The sequence below is a fragment of the Agelaius tricolor genome, unplaced genomic scaffold, assembly GCF_023055355.1.
Source record: "Agelaius tricolor isolate 1412-34295 unplaced genomic scaffold, bAgeTri1.0.p SCAF_30, whole genome shotgun sequence".
NCBI classification, from domain to species: Eukaryota; Metazoa; Chordata; class Aves; order Passeriformes; family Icteridae; genus Agelaius; species Agelaius tricolor.
In genome coordinates this window covers 2,220,044-2,241,851 of record NW_027269290.1, presented here as the reverse complement: position 1 = coordinate 2,241,851, position 21,808 = coordinate 2,220,044, and the positions used below count along the sequence as shown (strand labels likewise).

Here is a 21,808-nt window from a genome sequence, read left to right as displayed (position 1 = left end):
TTCAGTGCAGATGCTGATACAATTTTCTTTTCCTTGCCCATTTAGACAAGCACTTTCATTAAAGCAGTATTTAGGCACTAGCTCAGCTGGCTTCCCATCTGTGTAAGACAAATGTGCAGTCCCCTTGGAGGTGGCATTGCCAGAGTTGAAGGTACTGCCTGTGTTGGGCTGTCTCTCAGACTGTTCTCCAGAACCTTTGAATTCACTGAAAAACTAAATGGAAAAGGAAGCCAGATGAAAACTGAACAAATTTGACTAAGGGAGCTGCATGAATGATGAAGGGAAATCCCATTTATTCCCAATTTCTGATAAGAAATTGTTGGCAAGGAGAGAAAATCTTCTTTCTAGAGTCTGTTGCATGTTTCTTATCATGGGTCAGAATTAATCTTGTAGTGTTTGATTTTCTTCTGCTTTGTTTCTAAATTCTCACCACCTGAGGCACCAGCCAGGCTGCAGCCTCTCTCCCCAGTCACTGTCATTGGTGTTGGTTTCACCTGGCAGCAGAGGAGCTCTCTTGTCCCACAGCAGGTGGGAGCCCTTGTGCTGTTGCAGGAGTTCCCAGGAGCTCCCACCCTGCTCAGTGTGACCATGGCTGTTCCTGTTTCTGATGGAGGTCCAGGGCTGAGAACAGCCAGCCCACAAAACAGCAGTGACTCTCCTCATCCCAGGACAGCCTTCCATGGGTATTTGCCCAAACCCATCCTCACTCCATGGCACTGACCTGCAAAGGAAGAGGCCTAGCTCCTAAAGCCCATTGCCCTTACCAGGGTGACTGGTGGGTTACAGCAAAAGCTTAAAGACTTCCCATGTTTTTGCATCACAGGGGTTGTTTATAGCCCAGAATCAAGCACCTTGAGCTGCTATCAAACCAGCTGAGCTGTAATTTACAGGGCAGAATATAACGTTGTGTGGGCTGAGCTCAAATTGACAAGCACTGGAGATGTTGCAATTCCACTTGTTAAAATTTGTTTACCAGGGGAGAAAAATGAGGCAGGATGGAAGACAGGAACGTCTTTTCAAGTGTTTACCTTTCCAGCTCTCTTGTTTCTATTATTGCCATGTGGTTGGGTAACTCTAGAGTTCAACTTAGACAGCAATTTTTTTTATAACTCCCTTTTCTGGTCGTTCATAATTTTCTCACCAACAAAGAACTTCCTTCGGATGATTTTCATTACTCTGCCTCCAAACAAAGCACTCTAGAGCCAAATATAAACACAGCAGGTGATTGCTTTTCTCTGCTGTCTCCTTGCCTGGTTGCAGTGATAGCAGTCAGCTGGGCAGCATGTCTGACTCAGACAAGGTGTCCAGTCAGGCCATCCTGACAAAGCTCCAGGGAGCATCCAGAATGCTGAATGCTTCCCTGGCATTCAGCATTCCCTTGTCCCTCACTGTCCCCTCACAGCAGACAGGGGTTTGGGGCATGGGGTTCTTGTGTTACCTCTTCATGTGATCCCACAACAACTCCAGACCCCAACCCTCTCTTTGCCAAAGGCAGTATCCAGTGGCAAAGGAACTCAAAGTGGTTTTCAACACCAGCTGAAGAGAAGGCAGCATGACCAGAAGTGCTAACATTTGATGGAGGAAACCATCTGGGCACAAACTTCTTTTCTTGTGACAAAGAGAAAATTCTCCCATAAGATCCTCATTTTGATCTCAGGCTTCTTTTCTCCTCTAAAAGTCACAATCCAAGTTTTCTTGCAGGCAACATCCTTTTCTTTTTTCCCGTTTGCTCAAAGGAGCAAACATATTTTATCAGATATCTTTCCCTTCCCTTCCCCTTCCTCTGAAATGTTTGTATGTTCTCATCCCAATGACAAACATCCATCTCAGGCTGGTTTCTGTTTTGCAGGCCCCTACCAAACTGCCCTAGAGCCTGGCTGCTCCTCCACTCCCAGCTTCCTCCTGTTTTACCTACAATATTTGGCAGTGGGAGCTGCCTGTGCTTAGCCAAACAGCTCACACTCAAATCCAGGTGGAGGGAGAGATTTTTCAAGCTGAGACACATTTAGATCAAACAGCAAATAATGAAAAAAATCATTGATCCACCTGCCAGGATGGAGCCTCCCCCAGGCTCTTGGGAGGAGGCAGCAGCATTGGACAAAGGCTGGTGCATCCCTTGCTAGTGCTACCATTGGCACAGGACAAAAGGATCCCTGAGGGGAGTGGTATAGCAGCAATTCACCACATGGACTTGGTGTTAAAAGAGAATCTGAACTGATGGGGAAACCCCCCATGAGAGACCTTGGTGGGCAGTCAGCACACAGAGCATCACCAAGGGGGTGAAGTGCAGGCTGGTAGAAGTGTAGACTGAGCAGCTGTGGGTTGTCTTCTCCTGTTTTCAGCAGACTTTTCTCAGACTGCTCACAAGAACTCTGTCCATGGACTCAGAGGTGCCTTTGAGTGGGATTTCAGAGGGAGATGCACAATTTGCCACAAGTCATAGCTGCAAAAGAAGTAATATGGAAGAAGCACTGAGATGTGCACACATACACAAGAGTCTCTGATAACCCATGACAAGGAATCCAGGGATTAAGGGCTTGGGTTTGCCAAAAGACTGAGACAGGAGAGTGAGGGATTCATGGAAACACAGAACCCAGAACTCCAGAAACTCATCACCTACAGAGCTTCCAAGGCAAAATTACCCCAGGTGGCTTTGCAGGGCCCCCCAGCACATGGCTTCCCAGTGCCAACGTTAAGGCTGGGAGCTCCCAAGCCTGTAAGCACTGGATGTTTGTGGCATGTAGCAGCAGGATGAAGGGGAACAGGAAAAAACTGTTCCTATGGTGCAGAGAATGTGCATCAGCCTGTGGCATAGCCCCAGCACTTCAGCCAGGCACTCTGAAGCACTGAGCTGAAGACAACTCTCACTGCAATCAAACTGGAACTGGTCCAGGAGCTGGCAGTGTTTTCTTTTTTTCTTTTTTATTTTTTTTTCCTTTCACATGTGAAAATAATAAACTGTGACTAACAGGATGATTTTGCACTCAAAGTCTTCTTGCTGGTACTAAGACTCCAAGGAGTCCAAATATGGTTGTATCCTTAGGTGCCCATGAACAGCTGCTGAAGCCACAGATGGGCTGAGCCCAGGGTAAGGTGACCTCTGGGGTGTTTCTTGAAGCTTCTTGCTTAAGCATGTTCATCCACAGCCACCTGGCAGCTGTGAAGGTGGAGATCTCAGGGAAACTCCTACATTAGCCTGGAATTCCTGAGAGGAGTGGGAGCTCTGTAGCTCTGCAAGCACTACTGCACCCAACATGTGTCTCATGGGCTAAGAGAGGGAACCCCATAAGGGCCCTTGACATCCCAGCCCAGGCTGTGCTCAGCTTACAGGATGTTCTGGACCAGAGGAGAAGGTCAGCCTGCATCCCCAGTGACCATCTCTGTTTTGTCCACAGGCACCTGCACAACAACCGGATCCAAAGCCTGGGAGCCAACGGCTTTGATGGGCTGCACAGCCTGGAAACCCTGTGAGTGCCTGTTTTATTCTCTGCCCTAAAAACATGGGGTGTGCTCATCCCCCAGCACAGCATGCATTGTCAGATTAACCCCTTTTCTCACCCAAAGATGGGGTAACTGAGAGGCATTTTAAAAACTTTTATTTTATTTTCAGTCTCATGTGAAGGGTGAGACAATACAGATGTTATAATTCACACTATCACAATCAGAAGCCAACTATTTCCTAATTACAATACATTATAAGTGTTTCTTGGCCTATCAGCTTTTTGCCATGCCATGCTGTAAATGCCTTAAAGCCAATCATCTAAAATTATCCCTCATGGGTCTTAATACAATGCATCTTTCATAGCTCTATTTCTCCAAAGTATCTAGTCTTATTTACAAAACCATCCTTTGAAACTTATTTCTAGTTCCATTTCTCTCTCAACAATGTCCTTCCTATTCCATAACATATCTAAGTCAACATTTCTTATCTCAAAGTTTACATACAGATACACACTATGTGAGCCTCCTGTCAAGCTTTAAGAAGTCTCTACAAATCCATTTCCCACATGCAGGAAAGGGGGCCAGCCCCACACATGTCCCTGGTCCCCAGGCACTGAGGGCAGCAGCAGGGCTGGCTCCTGGCACCAGTGGATGCCCAGGGCATGATGCCAACAGGGGAGGGAGAGCCTGAGCTTTCCTCCTGTGCCTGTGCTGCTGCTGCAGGGCGATCTGTGCATGTGAGGAGTGTGGCTGAAGGGGTTCTGAGGCCCTGGACATCATTCCAGTCCAGGTGCAATCTCAAGGGCTGGGATGCATTCCCTTCTCAGGGATTGTGTCTCCTTCCTCAGCACACAGACATGGTCCTAAAGCCTCCCCAACACCTGACCAACAAAGTGAGAGGCTGGCTCAAGTTTGGGGCCTGTGAAGTCCTCAGGGGTCTGTGGGGTATCTCTGAGGGGATCTCTGTGGGGTATCTGTGAGGGGATCTCTGAGGGGAATCTCTGACTGGATCTCTGTGGGGTATCTCTGACTGGATCTCTGAGGGGATTTCTGTGGGGTATCTCTGAGGGCATCTCTGTGGGGTATCTGTGAGGGGATCTCTGTGGGGTATCTGTGAGGGGAATCTCTGACTGGATCTCTGAGGGGAACCTCTGTGGGGTATCTCTGACTGGATCTGTGAGGGGGATCTCTGATGGGATCTCTGACGGGATCTCTGTGGGGATCTCTGAGGGGAACCTCTGTGGGGTATCTCTGAAGGGATGTCTGTGGGGGATCTCTGAGGGGATCTCATGTCTGGTGGCATCACCCCCAGCCAGCTGATTTCATTGTGCTTGGCGTGGCTGGGAAACAATCCATCAGAAGACTGCAGGGAGGATGGGAATCAGGAATGAACTCATCTCCAGGACACACCTTCAGGAAGGTAGATTGAGATCAGATAGTAGGAAGAAGTTCTTGGCTGTGAGGGTGCTGAGATCCTGGCACAGGGTCCCCAGAGAAGCTGTGGCTCCCCCATCCCTGGAAATGTCCAAGGCCAGGCTGGACAGGGCTTGGAGCAACCTGGGATAGTGGAAGGTGTCCCTGCCATGGCAGGGCTGGAATGAGATGGGCTTTGAGCTCCCTTCCAAGCCAATCCATCTGTGATTAGCAGCAGGGAGCTCACCCTGAGCTCAGGGACAGTTTCATCCCACAGCCTGGCCACACATTCCCTGTGCTGTGACAGCTGCATGAGCAGCCTGGGCCTCATGTGCTGTGCGTGGGCCCAGGAGGAAACATAAACAAGCAAACAAATGAATTGAGGCTCTGAAAGACTGGAAGAGGTGCTTGATGCCTTCGATTGTGCAGAAATATGTCCCTTCATGCAGGCTCAGGGTCAGAGTCGGGCCCTCGCTTCATGCCAGGAGAACCAGGGGGTCCAGGTCATGGCAGGAGGAGATGCTGCTTCCCAGCATTCAAGTGCCACTCAAGGAGACAGGGCCCCTCTGTGCCCAGCATGGTGCCAACAGCAGCTATCGGGCAAGAGTGGCAGCAGCAGGCAAACCCCTGGTCCCCAGACACACTCCTCAGGGCAGGACCATGACACACATTGTCTCTGCCTTGCAGACTGGCAGATCCTGGGGCCACCCAGAAGGGCTCAGCTGGGGACAGGCTGAGCTGTGCCAGGGGTGGGAGGCTGATGGATAATCTCCTCTGGTGACCCACGGGTCCCAGCTTGGCTTTCTCCCCAGTCATTTCTGGTGGTCACAGGCAAATGTGTGAGGGCAGAGCTGTGGCACCCAGGCAGCACAAAGGCAGGAGCTGCAGGAGGAAGCAGAGAACTCACTGATGGAAGAAAACCTTGTTTGGGCTACAGCTGTACCAGACAGACACGCAGCAACATCCCAGCCTGCATCTGGGCAAACCTTTTCTGCAGCCAGGGTGGTTAGAGATGCTGCTGCCCATCCCAAGCAGGATGGAGTTGCAGAGGAAAAGATGGCCTCTTGTTCACTGGGGGAAAGACTAAAGGGTTTAATAGCCCTGGGAGATAATTCTGTTTCCACAGCTATTTCTGCTGAATGCTCATTTTCCCTCTCTCCTGCTCCCACTCTCACACTTTCTTTGCTTTTTGCTGCTCATCTGAGGAGCCACCCAGCACCTGGGGAGCTCCGTGTCCCCTGTGCCTGCTCAGGAGCCAGGGCTGTGCAGCAGTGTGGGGACTCTGGAGCTCTGCAAGCCCTGTCTCTGCTCTGCCGATCAGGAGCCCTGGGAGGATCCAGCCTCCAAGGGTGGTCCTGTTGGAGCAGGGCTCTGCTGTGCCCAGGCCCTGCAGGATGGTGTGAGGGTCCCACAGCCCCACCCTGCAGAGCTGCCTGCAGCAGGGACAGTGCTGGGGCAGGCAGCTCCAGACTCTCCACACTCTCCTCCACGTCTGATTGCTCTGAAAAAGGGCCCTCCAGAGCAATGAGAGGCCTTCTGCTCCTCTTGGCCTGAACATCCTATTCTCTCCTTCAGGCCAGCAGGAATTCCAGCTCAGTGATCCTTGAGGAATGGGTGTTCCTCAAGTGGAGCCATCCCCATGTCAATCCTGAGCTGGGGTCTGCTGACCAAAGCTGGGCAAGCTCTGGAGCTAAAAACTGCCAAGCATTTGGCTGCACTGTCCCAGCCAAGCTGCTGGACCTGCATCTACCTTCCACCTCTCAGCTCCTGTGCATGTGGAGACGATTACAGTCTCCACATTTATCCTTTAACTCAGATTATGATTACATTCTGTTGACAGCACTTAGCACATTTTCTTGGCTTGTGGAGGCCAAACCATGCTCTCAGTTACCCCGTGGGTGTTACCTCCTGGAAGGCAGCAGGATGGTAAGGGTTGGTGAAGACAGAAATTTCTCCAGGGTTCCTAAAATGAGTATTTGTGGCCAGATGCTGATTATAAACCAGGCACAATAGTTGAAAAACTGTAATATTTGAATGGAAAACATTGTTTCAGGTTTTTCAGAAGAGCCTGGGAAGTTTTAGGTGCAAAAACCTCTGTCTCCCTAAGGGAAATATTTCTTCTCATATTCAGCTAGTCAGGAAAACTTCTATTTTTATTAAATGCCAAAACCCTGAGAGAAGCAGCAGGCACTGCCCCATGCAGGTCTCAGCAATGTGTGAGCTGCATAAGTACAGCCATACTGCTCACCTGCTCCAAGTCCCAGCAGTTCTGCAAAAACAGATCCCAGTGGAGCATCTTTGTTCTTGGAGAGGGCTTGGCCCTGATATTTCAGGAGGTCAGCAAATCTAGAAAGAGGTGAAACCAGATGAATGACTTCACATTTCCCTTGCATTGACCTGCAGCTCCTGTGCACAAGTCAGCTCTGCCAAGTGCACAGCAAGAGCTGCTCTGTGTTCTCCACACTGATGGGGGACAGGCAGATGTGCAGCACCCACCAGGCCTCAATGAGTCAAATGCCAGCATGAAACTGGAGAAAGCAGCTCCAAGAAGACATTTTCTCTGTCAGGGCAAGACCTGGCTGCTCCCCAGCAACCCCCCCAGCCTTCTCTTTCTGGGAAGGAGAGCTGGCAGGTAGGCTGGAAGCAGCTCAGAGCCTGGGCCAGGTTCCAAAGGGGTTTCGAAACAGCCCTGTAAAGCAGTGAGATTCCCTCTGCAGCTCCCACCAGCCTGAGAGATGGCACAGAACTGCCCTGCAGGGCTGTGGGAAGAAGCCCCAAACTGAGCCATGGAACCAGGGATTAGATGGTCACAGTGGGAGCAGCTTGGCATTTTTTAGCCCTTTCCCAAAGACATGGAGAGAAAGAGAGAGTAAATATCCTGATGTGACACATTCTTCCTGTAGCCTCTCTGGGTAACAGCCTCGATCCTCCACACAAGGTGTAAGGTGAGGGGAAATGCAGGGAGGAGGCAGCACTGCCCTGCTGGGCATGGAGACCAAAAAAACCAAGGGAAGGACATCCATCACCTACTGGCATGGGCTCAGGTGAATGTTTGGACCATAGCAAATGGCCTGGCACAGAGGGGTGAGGGTATCCTGAGTGGGTGAGGGAGCTGAAATGAAAAAGAATCAAGAGAAGCACTATCTGTTGCAAGAAGTAGGTGCAAGGCATGCCAAGAGCTGAGACTGCAGACCCAGTGCTCTTCACATTGCTTCCCTGTTCCAGATCTCCCCTGTCAGTCCTGCCCCGTGGTGTATCCTCCTTTGGGATGTTTAACTCCTGCTGTAAAACATCTGGCAGCATCACCTGTTTCTGCCATTTGGATGGAAAGATCTTGACTTCTACATTTCCTGATTATCTTAGACCTTATTTCTCAGTCTTTAACAAAGCAGCAAGAAGGGCAAGGGGTTTAGACATCTTCTAGTGAGAGGTGTCCCTGCCCATGGCAGGGGCTTGAAGAGAGATGATCTTTAAGGTCCCTTGCAACCCAATCCATCCCATGATTCTGTGATGAGATTTGTTTTGTGTCATAAGCCTGGTGAGTAGAAGTATTATGGGAAAGCTGATGGAAGAAACAGTTCAGCTGCAGCCAGGAGCATCCCTGCAATGGCAGAGACTGTTTTTTGGGAACACCAGACCTTGTGCTCAGGGCTGTGGCAGAGCTAGGGAGAGTGTGGCTGTGGTTTCAGAGGAAAAGCAAGGGCAAACTGCCAGCCAAAGGCCTGCATGGTGCTAACACAGGGGCCAGCTTCCCCTCTGCTCTGGGAGGAAAGGATTTCTCATGAGAGGATGGATCCCTGTGACACCAATTTCCACAGGGAGGCTGGTCTCATGCCCAGGTTTCTTCCTTACCACCTTCACCTGGAAAGCTGAGCAGTGTCCTAAGGTCCTTGAGCTTTGCTATCAGTCTGAGCACAGTCTAAAGGCTGATGAACAATTGCCTCACCTTCTCAGGATACCCTCACCTCGCAGTGCTCAACTTCGGCCTCGTTAGGTAGATTGTGATAACACTGAGTTTATCTCTCTGTGTCCCCAAAATATGAATATTTCATGGATCACAGCTGAAGGGGAATGAGTGAAGCCCCCCTGCATGGCCAAGCTCCAGGTCACTGCTCTGTGCAGAGGGATGGGAGGGGAAGCTGACCTGAACCTGTGCAGCCACAGGTGTTTGAGAGTGTGTGTGTCCCTCAGAGCTGGCCCCAAATTCCATCTCCAAACAGCAGCACTCAAGACCATCATACAGCATTGCCCCCATCCCTGCTATCAGGCAGCCCTCAGGCCACGGTGTTCCCATGGCAGAACAGAACAGAGCCCAGAGAGCAAGTGCAGAGTGCAGCTGGAAGGGACAGAGGCTCCTCAGGGATCTTCCCAAACCCTCCACCAAAGCAGTTGTGGAAGTGACACATTGGAGATCCCATCCCAGTGGCATTTTCAATGAGTCACTTCCACAAGTGCTTTGGTGGAGGATTTAGGAAGATCTGTGGGATGGCCCTGGGATGGGATCTCTCCTTTGAAGAGAGAAGCTTTTTTTCTCCCATCAGGCTGTATTGCCAAGCAGGAAGAGGGGTGGTGGTGGCCCTGGGGGCTGACTGTCACACACACACACAGCAGGAAGCCTGATGAGGATGAGGGTTGCTGGGGGCTCTGGTACAAGGCAGGAGGGCAGCAGCAGTGGTTCTGGCAGGTCTGTGGCTCAGCTGGGCTGGCAGTGCCAAGCAGCACCCTGGCAAGGCATGTGCAGGGTCCCCACCACAAAATCCACCTCCCATTCTGTAGGAGTGATGGGGGGTAGGATGGTCAGGATGGACAGAGAGGAGATATCTCTGCAGCCAGGGCTTGGAACTTGTGGGTTATTGCAAAGGGCCTGGGTGCAGGGCCCTGCTGGGAGCTGCCAGCCACAGCTGGAGCAGGCCCCAAAGATGAGCCCCAAAGAGAGGGGGGGGGGGGGGGGGGGGGGGGCGAAGAATAAGAGGATGAATAAATCTTCTTCTGTGTTGAATATTCTGATTCTCACTAACCAATCTAGTACAAGATACAAATCCTATAGCATTTACATACAGCCTATAAGAATCATTACATTACCATACCATGTTACATTTTAAAAACTCCTCTTTGGGCCCCTTCTGCCAAGCTGTAGGGTCTGCTCTGACCCTTGGGCCTGTCTGCAAGCAGAGGGTGTTGTTCCATCAAAAGGGGATCACCTTCAGCTGGCCACACCATTGTTTTCCAGTTGTTCAGTAACTGAGGGATCTCAAAGCTTGCTTTCATTTCCGTCTTGCTTATAGTTTCCATATTCTCAAAATCTTTTGCCAGGCAATCATATTTATAAGGCTTTCCTGTTTCATCTTCCCCAACAACATTGCCCAACACCTGCTCAGCGCTCTGCCTGGAGCTGCTGAGGCAAAGAGAAAAATGAGAGCTGTGGCACTGCTGTGGGCTCTGTCATGGTCACAGCCAGGTCCCAGGGAGGAAGGACAGGGCCAGGGCCCTCCTGCCTTGGCACACTCACACAGCCCCTGGTGCCGGCAGAGAGCAGAAGCCTGTCCTGGCAGTGTCCTGCCTGCCCAGCCAGCCCCAGCAGGGCCAAGGTGACTCCTGGGGCACAGGCAGGGCTGGGGAATGAATGGCTGCTCCAGCTCAAAGTGCTGGAGGCCTCCGGGCTGCAGCCAAAATAGGAACAATCTGCCCCAGAAGTGCTGCTCCTCTGGGAAATCTCCAGCCTGTCTCTGCCATGGACGTGCTCAGGGAGGCCACGCAGCCCTGCCCATCCCCTCCACCTGAGATGACCCCGCTGTTTCCTCTCTGCCTGGATTCTCCCTCCCCCTCTGCATCCCTGCCAGCTCCTCCGCCCATCACACAAAGGAGATAAATCACTTGGAAAGAGCAAATCTCCATTCATTTAAAAACCTTTTAATTTATTTTTAAAAAATAGCACTAATAAATTAGAAACGTCTCCCAGAAGGGCTGAATCCAAAACCCTCTGGCTCCAGGCACTTTATCTGCCTAACCTTGCCTCACAGGAAATGCCCTTACCACAGCACCCATCCCATTATCTGGATAATTAGTCGAGTCTGTAAATGCAGAGCAGAGCTGGAACCTACCAACTCCTCTGGAGAGCTGGATTTTCTATGGGAAAGGAAAAAAAAAAGAAAAGAAAGTAAGAAAATTAATATAAAGTACACCTTGGGCAATGAAGGCAGGAAGAAGGAAATGGGAAATATCTCCAATACAGCTCATGCAAGGGTTGTTTAACACTTTAAGGGCCAGGCAGGCTTTGCTGCTCTCCCAGAAAACTGTCTCAAAATGGTACCTTGCTCCTCAAGTGGATCTCTCTCCATCAGCATGTTTAACTTGAAGCCTTTTGTGCAGTCTCTTGATGTTAATCCTAAATCTGTACAATTCCCAAAGCAGCTGATGGATCTGACCCCTCAAGGACACCCTGTTTGCTGCACTGAGCTGCTCTGGTACTTCCTCAGCATCCTGATGATCCAGTGTCAGCATGGCTCCCCAGGCAGCTCAGCAGAGCTTCCTTGTGTGATCCCAAACTGTCCTGCCAGAGGATGGGAGGGACTTCAGGAGAGGCTCAGTGTCTTGGTTTGAAAAGCCAAGTGTCTGCTAGGGAGGGCAGGAGCCTCCCTTGAAATGGAAAATGTAAACCCCCTCCCTCTGAATTATTATAATTTTTGAAATTAAGGGGCTCTCAGGGAAAGATATGGGAGCAGGAATAACAGTTCTTTATTAGTGGAAAAAAAATTAGAAATGTAGATAATACAAACCAACACTGCCAGAGTCAGAGCAGGCCCTGTCCCCTGTGTGTCAGGGTGGTGGCACAGCCCCATCCCATGGGGGCTCAGCCCTCCTGCAGTGCCAGCTGTGGCTCTGCTGGAGCAGGGATCCTGCACAAGGGGGGAGTTTTCCTCTGCAGCTCCAGGGCTGCTGCAGATGGGCCTGGGCTCCCTCTGGCAATGCAGGGCAGCAGAAGCTGCTCCTCTGGCAATGCACTGGGCAAAGGCTGCTGTGCTGTGCCAGGCTCAGATTGTACCCAGGTAGGAATGCTTGGCTCCTCCCCTGGGCGGAGCATCTCCCCATGGGATGATGGAATTGGATCAGCCATGCAGGGACACTCACTGGCCATGGACAGCAGAGATCTCCTGGAGGGAGGATTGGCTGTGGGAGAGATAAAGAAAACTGCCCCATGAACAGCAGAGAACTGCCCCAGCTCTAACAGATGGTGATAGAATTCACATCCCCAGCCACATCTTGCAACCTAAGGCACTCAGGTACCCAGACTGAGGGGATGGGGAAAGAAAGGGGACACGTGGCTTTTTGGAAAGAGGGCCACAGCTCAGGGCCCTGGCTGCATGGGTCCAGTTCACTAACTGCTCTGATCACTGCATAAGTGGAAAGTGACTTTTCCAAACAGTGAGAGTGACCTATAAAACTGAATTGGCAAACACACCTGGCACTGACTGGGTGTCTCCTTGGGCCCTTGTCCCAGTGTGCTGCAGCTTCTCCCCCTAAGGCAGGAGCCTGGACTACCAGGAACGTGCCCTCCCTGGTGCAGCTCAGCTCTGAACCCATTGTGCCTTGTAACCAGGCTGAGCTTTGGCAGAGCACAAGCCCAGTCAGACATGATATTTTGCAGGTTTATAAAGAAAAAAAGAGAGAAAGTGAAGGCAGTCCAGGTGAAAAGGTGGTTCTGGAGGTGCTGCACTTTTCCATAGCTCATCTCCATCGCGGGACTCTCCCTGTTCTCCCTTTGCCCACCAGACCCTCACACCCCCTCCTGCACCTGGCCAGCTCTCCAGCCTGCCTCCCCCTGCCACTGATCTTGCAATGAACAACAGCACGGGGGCTCTCCAAGCTCCAGCCTCTGAGTCTGCACACATGCTGTGACCCATCCTCAGCTCCTCTGCTCTTTGGGCTTCCTTTTGCCCAAAGCCTTTCCCTGTTGCCAGAGCCTTTCCTGTCTGTGCCTCTTCCTCCCGAGGTGTGTGATGTGAAGTGATGCCTGTGCAGAGCAGGAGCAGCCCTTGCAGGCAGCAGAAGGGCAGCAGAGGCAGCTGGGGGCACATTTCCACCATGGATGGGGGAAGCTCTGTTTCCATCCCACGTCCCTCCTGCCAGCAGCAGAGCTCCAGGGGCTGATCCCCAGCCATTTGTGCACCTTGGGGAGCAGGTAGAAATCCTCAGCTTCTTTCCTGCAGTTGGGGAATGCTCTGCTGTAGAGCAGGCTTCCCTGAGCTTTGCCTTCCTCTCCTTCCCCTCCTCCCTGCCTGCCTCCTGAGCCATCAGCTCGTGGGTGTTTCTGTGTGTCCCAGCACCCAGAAATGAGGTCCCTTTGAATGTGCATGGCAGAGGGTTAAATACATCAAACATTTCTCCATCACCTCTGTCAGTCAGAGAGCAGACAGGAGTCCTGGGTGGAGCAGCCACACACTGGACACTGCTGGGATGTTCAGTGGGGGTCAGAGCTGCACTGGGAGGGACTGGTGGCTGCAGGGGTGCAAGGCACAACCCACAGACAGTCAGCAATGGACCATCAGTGCCACAGAAACCCTGTAAAGTGCTGCAGCACCCTGTCAGTGAGAGGCTGGGACATTTCCAGATTCTCTGAATCCTCATTCAGAGACTGCTGCTTGCTCCTGGCAGGAATCATGTACCCCAGTACCTGACAACCTCCCCACAGTGGGCAGCCCATCTCTGCTCCTTTGGGACACACATGCACTCCTCAAGTTCCATCATAGCCTGGCTTCTCCTTATAGCTGGCAAAAAAAAAAGGGGGGGTTTTCTAGGGCATGGTAATGTGCCAATGAAAACACTGACCCTAGCAGATGAATCCCATGGTGGGTCTTACCTCTCTGCAGTGCATGTGAACATCCCCCTCTTCCTTAGGGAATGGGGACATTGCCTGGAGCCAGACAAGTGCTCTGGGTCCTTCCACATCCCCCTTCCCTCCTCTCACTTCTTATAGCACTGGCAGCATCTCATCCCCCAGGCCAAGCTGGGCAAGGGTATAGTGGATATTTTTATTCTCGAAGAGGGGGAGAGAATGATGCATTTGACTTTATTTTATTAGAAGGCTAATTAATTACTTTATGATACTATATTATTTTATATTATATTACACTATGTTATATTATATCTAAACTGAATTTGCTAAGCACTCAACTCTGCACACAACTGTACAGAATTTCGTGACTGTCCCAACAACACACACACTTGGCCCTGACAGGCCAAGGAAACAAAACACTAATACTGTGGGTAAACAATTTTTATATTGAATTTTACTTTTGCACAAACACAGGCACAACAAATGAGATAAGAATTGTTATGATCATTCTCTGAGGTTCCGAGAATGTGAATCTCAGAAATGTTCTTGGGAAGATGGTTTTGCTTTTCTCTGTGAGGAGAAATGTGGCTGCACAAGGGCACACACACACTGCTGCCACCTGTGGTAATCACATTTCCTCTGAACAGAGAGAGACACAGCTCTCCCAGGATTTCCTGGGAAGCTGTGAGAAGCTGTGAGAAAGTTCAGAGAAGAGAATAAGAAACAATTCTTATCTCCACTTGCTGCACCTGTTGTTGTGCACATGTGGAATGTGTTATGGAGATTGTTTAGCAAAGAGTAGTTTCTTAATTAGACACTAGATAGTGTTTGGATTAAGTGACCAATTAAGTTAAAGCTGTATGAGACAGTCTGTAAGAGTTAGAAGTTAATAGTATAGTATAGTATAGTATAGTATAGTATAGTATAGTATAGTATAGTATAGTAAGATATAGAAGAATAAAGCAATTATTCAGCCTTTTGCAATCATAGAGTCAATGCTAATTATTCCCCATTCAGGGGACCATTGCCATGATAGCCACTGCCAGGAGAGTGGGCTTTGGGCTGGTGCTACACAACAGAAAGTGTTGCAAGCATTAAAAAAACCACTTGGGGTGCTTAGGGACATGTTTTAGTGTGGGGTTAATGCTTGGACTTGATGATCTTGGCGTTTTTAACCTTAACGAATCTGTGATCCCATAAAATACAGCACCAGATTGTGCAATTATTTTTCATATTTGAACTAATCTGGCAAGCCATGACTGGATGTGTGGAGTCTGGGTAAAGCTGTCTGCTCAGTACTGGGCAAGAGGTCAAACTACATGGTCACCATGGCCCCCTTGGGCTTCCAGACTACCAATTAAATCATTTCCAGTGCTTGATTTGCCCACAGTAACCAGCACAACTAGCAGAGGCAGTAATTACATTTATTGGCAGCTTGATGAGGTGCCAGCACAGGACAGGTGGAAAATGCAGGTCCTCAGAGGAGGCTGCACAAAGTCCCCTCCAGGCACCATGGTAACATCTCCAACCCCACTGGGACTGAAATAGTCAGCAAATGTCCCATCTACAGCTTCTAATCTCACTTCATCTTCAGGTTTATTAGCTGCAAATTTGTGGTGTTTTGTGGCTTATGGAAGAATTTATAGTACTATATAATTTTTTTTTTTTTTGGCTTCCTGTGTGGAACCACTAATAGTCCCTAACAGGCAGAAAATTGACCTGAGACTCTTTCCCCTCCTTCTCTCCTTTTGGCATGACTGAAGATATTAATAGTTCCAGGCTGCTTGCTGTCAGCTTCAAATCACCCTGGCAGTTAAAGCCCAAAATAACTGGGCCTTTGATGTCAACTTACTTTTATTTCTAAATAAACAACAGTGTTGGTTAAGATCTTCCAAATATGAAGCTATAGGCTCCCTCTAGCAATGAAAACAATGGAAAACCAGCCAGTTCACTGTGTCTTGGGCAGACTGGGTGACCTTTCAGAGGCTTTCATCTCAAGCAGAAGAACAGACAAGGCTCCTCCTGCTATCCCACTGCCATGCTAGAGCTGGTAACTTTGAGCCTAGCTCAGGAAAGGGATTATTCATAGCCATTGCTCTTGCACATCAGTTCTGAACCTCTTTTCTGACTGATTTCACTTTCAAAAGTCCTTGATAATGGGGAAATCCCCCTTACGTCATGCTTATAATTTTTGATTTATTTTTGCTGTTGTGAGGCTTCCCTATTTCTTGGCATAGCCATGGCCATGATGTGTTGCCATCCTTCCACCAAGTAATGCTGCCCTTGATTTCCTTTGTGCCAAAAAGGATAACACTCCTGTCCTTTTAAAAAAAGGAGGAGAGAAAAAAAATTCCTTGTGTTCTTTCCCTGAGTAAACAGCAGAATTCAGGGATTAATTTGGGACTGGAGGATCCTTTTCCTCAGTTGCTTTTTCTCCCTGATTTCTAATTTTGTTCCTGGGTTCTTTGGGAGAGCAGGAACTCCTCGTGGCACAGGAAAGGGATATTTGAGCTGATCCAGGGGAAGATTCCTGGTGTTTTGGATGAGAAATGGATGAAATTGAAGTGCTGGGGAGGGAAGGGTTGTCCTTTAATCATTCCTTTAATTATTCCAGGGAGACAATGCCTGTGCTGAGGAATTTTCCTATTTCCTGGAATAGGAATGAGGGAAAAGTAAAAGGAAATTTCTGTGCTGAGTTATTAAGGATGAGCAACAACCAAAGAGCTTTTTCATGTGGGAAACCCACACGTCACACACAAAGAGACAGGAGAGCAGACAGGAGTCCTGGGGGGAACAGCCACACACTGGACACCACTGGGACTTTCAGTGGAGGTCAGAGCTGCACTGGGAGGGACTGGTCAGACCCCAGGGCTGGGGCAGCACTGCCAGGTCCAGCTCCCTTGGGCCAAGAGCCCTCCTGGGCCACCCCAGCCCGTGCCACAGCAGTGCAGTGGGAACACTGAAGTAGCTTTTTGCAGCTTTCCCTGCTTCATCCCAAATCTGGAAGCAGTGGGAAGGTGGCAGAATGTGGAGCTGGGGAAGCAAAGCATTGCCCAAGTACCTCAGGGAAGGCAGGGAGAGGAAGGGAACTCTTCAAGGTGTTTGCTCCAGCAGCTCCATTTCCTACATCCAGCAGCTCCTGGAGAGGGTTTGTGACTGATGGGCAGTTCTCTGGCATGCTCAGGAGAGGAAATTTTGTTGCCACTGGAGTCAAAAAGCAAAACCACCCCTGACTCACTGAGCTGTGAGTTCTTCCAATCTGAGTCCTGGGGAAGAAGCTCTGGAAATCCAAGAGCAGGCACATGGGCTGGGCCAAATTCCCCATTGACAGCAGGCAGAGAGGAGATGTCTGGGCCAGATGGAGCCTGACAGCACCTGTGGAAAGAACCTGAGGACTGGATTTCTCTAAATGAACAGAAACTTCCCCATGGGCAGGAAAACCCTGGTGGAGGTTGAATGCTGTGTCTGGTCATTGGTTGGACCAGAGCCCAACTCCAGTTGTGTGAAAGAAGAAGGGACATATTGCAAATCAACAGCAACTCCAACATTGATGAGGGAGAGAAAATGTCCATCTGACTCCATGGATATCAGAAGGCTAATTAATTACTTTATTATATTATATTATTCTATACATCTAAAACTGAATCTGCCAAGCACTCAACCCTGCACACAACTGCTCGCACTGCACAGAATCTCATGACTGTCAGCCAACAGTCCTGACACACACACACCTGGCTCTCACAGGCCAAGGAAACAAAACACCATCACTTTGGGTAAACAATATCCATATTGCATTCTACTTTTGCACAAACACAGGCACAGCAAATGATAAGAATTGTGTTTTCTTTCTCTGAGGTTCAGAGAAGGCGAATCCCAGAAATATTCTTGGGAAGAGGTGCCTTACATTTCTCTGTGAAGAGAAATGTGGGGCTACAGGGACAGGGAAATTTTTTTCACATCATGGTTTGGGTCTGGGCTTTGGGAAGAGTGGCCCCACTGCAGGGAAGAGATGGCACCTGAGGACCATCCTGAGTGCTGGTTTCTCCCAGCCCTCTCCATCCAGCTGAACCCCATGAACTGGGCAGAGCTGGGCCCAGAGCTGCCCTGGGGACACGTCAGCTTGAGAGCAGCACTCCATCCAGAGCAGCCACCTGTGAGCAGCAGCCAGGGACCTGCTCCCCACAGCAGCTGGGCTCTTTCCAGGAGGGAGGCTCACCTCCCCAAACCCAGGAAGCAGGGCAGGAGCGAGCACAGGCATTGTCTCCTCTGAACAGAACAGAACAGAACAGAACAGAACAGAACACTGGCAGCCACAGTGCAGCAGCAGGACTACACCTGGTTGCATTTCCACTTTCCAACAAGCCCAGTGGCTGCCAGCATTCCAAGATGGGCTTTTACCCAGCAGGAGCTGCTGAACACAATGAATGCTCTTTGTATGTGTCAAGTGCAGAGGGGAGGGAGGCCCCGGGATGCTGCCAGGGCTGGGAGCGCTGTGTGTTCGCTCAGGAAGGGCTGGTCCTGCACGTACTTGCTCACATGGGGAGGTACAAACAGAACCTTCATCTGCTGATGAAAGACCAGCCTGCCTGGAAGAGGTGCAGGCTGGAAAGGAAACACATTTTTAAAGACAGGAGCAAATATTACAGCAGGATGAATTATTCCCTGTAAATAATACCGGTTGCAGATCTAAGATCCCTTGTTCTGTTAGTGAATCACAGGTGAGCCAAGGCTCCTCTCTGCTGGGCAATATTTTCCATCTGTTGGCAGCTCACAGAAACAGCCCTGTGCCATCACAGGAAGCCTCCACAGTGGCAGTGACACTGCAGTGATGGGCTGAATGTCACCCGGGGCTGGGGCTCACAGAGCCTCTTCTCCAGGGACCATCCCTTGGCTTCACACAGGGTCACCCCAGCCCCAGTTTGTGGTGCAGGGAAGTGGCACAGGCAGACACCCAGTCTTGAATGACCTCTGCAGCTGCCTGCTCCCTGTGGAATCTCACTCTAATTTCAGGGAGTCACTGCAGGGTGAAATTTTTAAATGCACCTTATGTGCATAATTTGGGGCTGTCAGTCGACTTAGGCTGCTAATGCCTCTGATTTCAACCAGTGCAGGGATCTGGAGGTTAATCAGATTTGACTGATGCTTTGAAAATGCCCAGTGGGGTCCTGCCTGCACTTCCCATTGCTTGTTCACTTGGGAAATCCACTCCTGTATCTTCCTGAGCAGCAGAGAAGGGATGCCATTACCAGTCCTGCCCCTGGTAACCAAACCTGTGCAGTGAGAGCCCTCAGCCAGGCCCTGATGGAGCCTGGCAGTGCCATCTACAGACTCTGGCCAAGAGCACCCAAGCAGCTGATAGGGAGCTACAAGCCAAGAGTGAGGCTATCAGCAGCCAGGTGTTGGGCTATTTATCCTTGAATAGATAAATTTGGGCTCAAGCAGGGAAATCTGAGGAAAACCACTGATCTGCTTGGAGCAGGATGAGAACAGAGTGTGCCAGAGCAAGTTCAGGGAGAGGCAGAGCTCTCCTGCCTAATAGATGTGAGGAGGGGACACCACTCCTGTTCCACTCCTGGGCCCTGGGACAGGCACAGCAGCTTCAGGTGTGACCCTGCCACCACTCTGGGCAGGCAGAGCTCAGGGTCTCACCACCAGCCCTGTGCTCCTCCCCTGCTGAGTGCCAGCACTGCCAACTATCAGACAGCATGAGCCCTGCCTGGCTCCTACAGGAGCAGGATTCATCTGCTCAAATCTCTGCACAGAGCACCTGCATCCAGATCCCTGTGTAACTGGAGGAGGGAGAACTGCCCTCAGTGTCAGGGGACAAACCCTGCCACACCAGGACCTGCCACAGCACCTGGGCTTCTCAGGGAATCCAGCAGCAGGGTCTGGTGTGGACCTTGTCAGAGCTAAACCTGACAAAATCCACCCACAACAACCTCATTCCATGTTTTTCTCTTGGGTTTGTGCCCTATCTTGTAATTCTGTGATAAGCATTCCCTAAGACATAAATCATATAAACTGGAAGTCCTGGAAGGACCTATTTGGAGAGACTCTCTGGGTTGATTTCCTGTGTAAACACCTTCAGGGCAGAGCTGAGCTGGTGCCATGGAGTCGTTCCCAAGAGGGGCACTGGTAGTGAGAGAAGATGTAAGAGAAAAGGGGGCCAAGAGACATCATAACATAATGACCAAGCCTGGGCCAGAGGATGAGAATTACAGGGTAATTGGGCAGCAGCCCATTGCTGTGTAAATGCTCAGTTATTTCTGTTCCATAAACCACAATCCAGGTTACATGGTAATTACTTTGAGGTTCATTAAGTGTAATTATACAGTAATCTCCAGGAGCCAGTAATCATGTTCCAAAGTATCTACCACTTAAAGCTTGGTGAGTGTCATGCAGGTAGGAAGCAGTCTCATGGCTTTCAGACTTCAGTGAATTGCAAAGTGGGATGGCCAGGACAGGGCCAAATGTTACTGTGACAGCTGGAGTTGCCTTCCAAGGAGAAAGTTTGGCATGTCAGAGAAATGCTGCACACCCAAAGCCCAGCCAGTCTCCATGGGCACCCTCCAGCCAACAGCAGGACTGGTGCCTTTGAAGGGCTGCTCCTCCCAGGGTGCCAGCAGTGCCCCAAAAGTCAAATAAATCCTTTTCCAGAGGTTAAGCCCATCCTTGGAGAGCAAACACAACTCCTGAGATTTTATTCAGACTCAGATGTCTCTTCTAGTTGCCAAGTCAGGGTGGGTAAATTCTACACTTGTCATTACAACCAACATAGTATATATATTTTTTTTTTACTACACAGCATATTAAACAATGCTCAACAGTGTCAGTTCTTCTTGCACATCACTTCCAGCTCTGGCTCATCGATTCCAATGTGGGGTTGGCTCCAACCATCAGAAGAAGACCTAAGTGCTCCCACAGACTCCTCTTCCCACTGTTCCCAGTCACAGCATGTCCCAGTGGCAGGGGGGATGTGGTGTCCCCAAGAGGGGGAATGAGGAATGTCCCCACTGAGGGAATGGTCCCTGATCCCCTCTGCACCACAGAGAAGCCTTTCATGGGCCTCACACAACTGACACTGCTTGTGTTTCTTGTCCTTCAAAGAACCCCATTTTGACCTGGAGAGGCAAGAAAAATTACTGAGAGCCAAAGGCCCAGAGCTGAGCTCCTGGGAGAAGGGGCCAGGGCCCTCAGGAGATGGGGAGCAGCTCCACTGCCCAGTGCTGGGCTCGGGGCACTTGGGAGGAGCCCCCTGGCAGCAGCCATAGCTTGGACTGGCTCTCACCTGGCAGTGCTGTGAGCAGGGAATGTTCCTGCTGCAATATTCCTGCTGCAGGAACGGGTGAGATTGTGTTTCCAGGCAGTGCTGGATCAGCATGCTAGGAAAAACCTGTCTCCCATGTTAAGGGCCAAGTTTCCAGCTTCAAAGGTTGAGTCCCTACAGAAATGCTAATTAATGCTTTTCCCTTCTCTGTCTTTCAGGGATCTGAACTACAACGAGCTGCTGGAATTCCCCGGGGCTATCAGGACACTGGGCCGACTGCAGGAGCTGTGAGATTTTCCTTTTATTCTTTTTCAAACCCACTCTCCGTGAGAGAGCGACAAATCAAGCATCGGGTGTGCTCTGACTTGAGGAGAGCACTCAGTCCAAGCCTTTCTTCTCCCTCCCAGCCCTATCCACTGCATCAAAGCAGTTTATCCCCTCGATTTCCATCAGCCCTGCCCAGCTCCCCATCAGCCTCCACACCTTGGGGGGGAGTGGGAGTCTCTGCCAGCCTTGGAGCACGTTCCTCCTACTGCTCCTCACTCTCCTGTGCATCTCAGGGGCTCAAATTCCAGCTGTTCTCTGGCTGCTTCTGATGTCCATTCCCCAGCTTGGGACCACAACCCGGACTGAACCTTGTTATTGTGAGGCCACAGTTTCTGCAGGCACTGTGTGCCACCTCCTCTAATGCAAAGAAATTAGGATAAATGTATAGGATTTCTCCCTTAGGATAAATTTACAATAGGGAATTACCAGTTTATGACCATTTTAGTGGATAGCTCTCCTTCCTCTAATGGGTCAGTCTGGGAGACACTAAAAATAAGAAACCATCCCAGTTATCACCCATGAAGGTA

General features: G+C 50.2%; 1 protein-coding gene across 1 annotated transcript in view; it reads left to right on the top strand.

Annotated features, from left to right (window-relative positions):
- Positions 1–21,808, top strand: part of LGR6 (leucine rich repeat containing G protein-coupled receptor 6) — a 172,777-nt gene that overhangs the window by 122,195 nt on the left and 28,774 nt on the right. The window contains exons 6-7 of the mRNA XM_071450206.1: positions 3,396–3,467; positions 21,173–21,241. Coding sequence (XP_071306307.1) covers positions 3,396–3,467; positions 21,173–21,241 — 141 coding nt within the window. The remainder of the gene's footprint in view (positions 1–3,395; positions 3,468–21,172; positions 21,242–21,808) is intronic.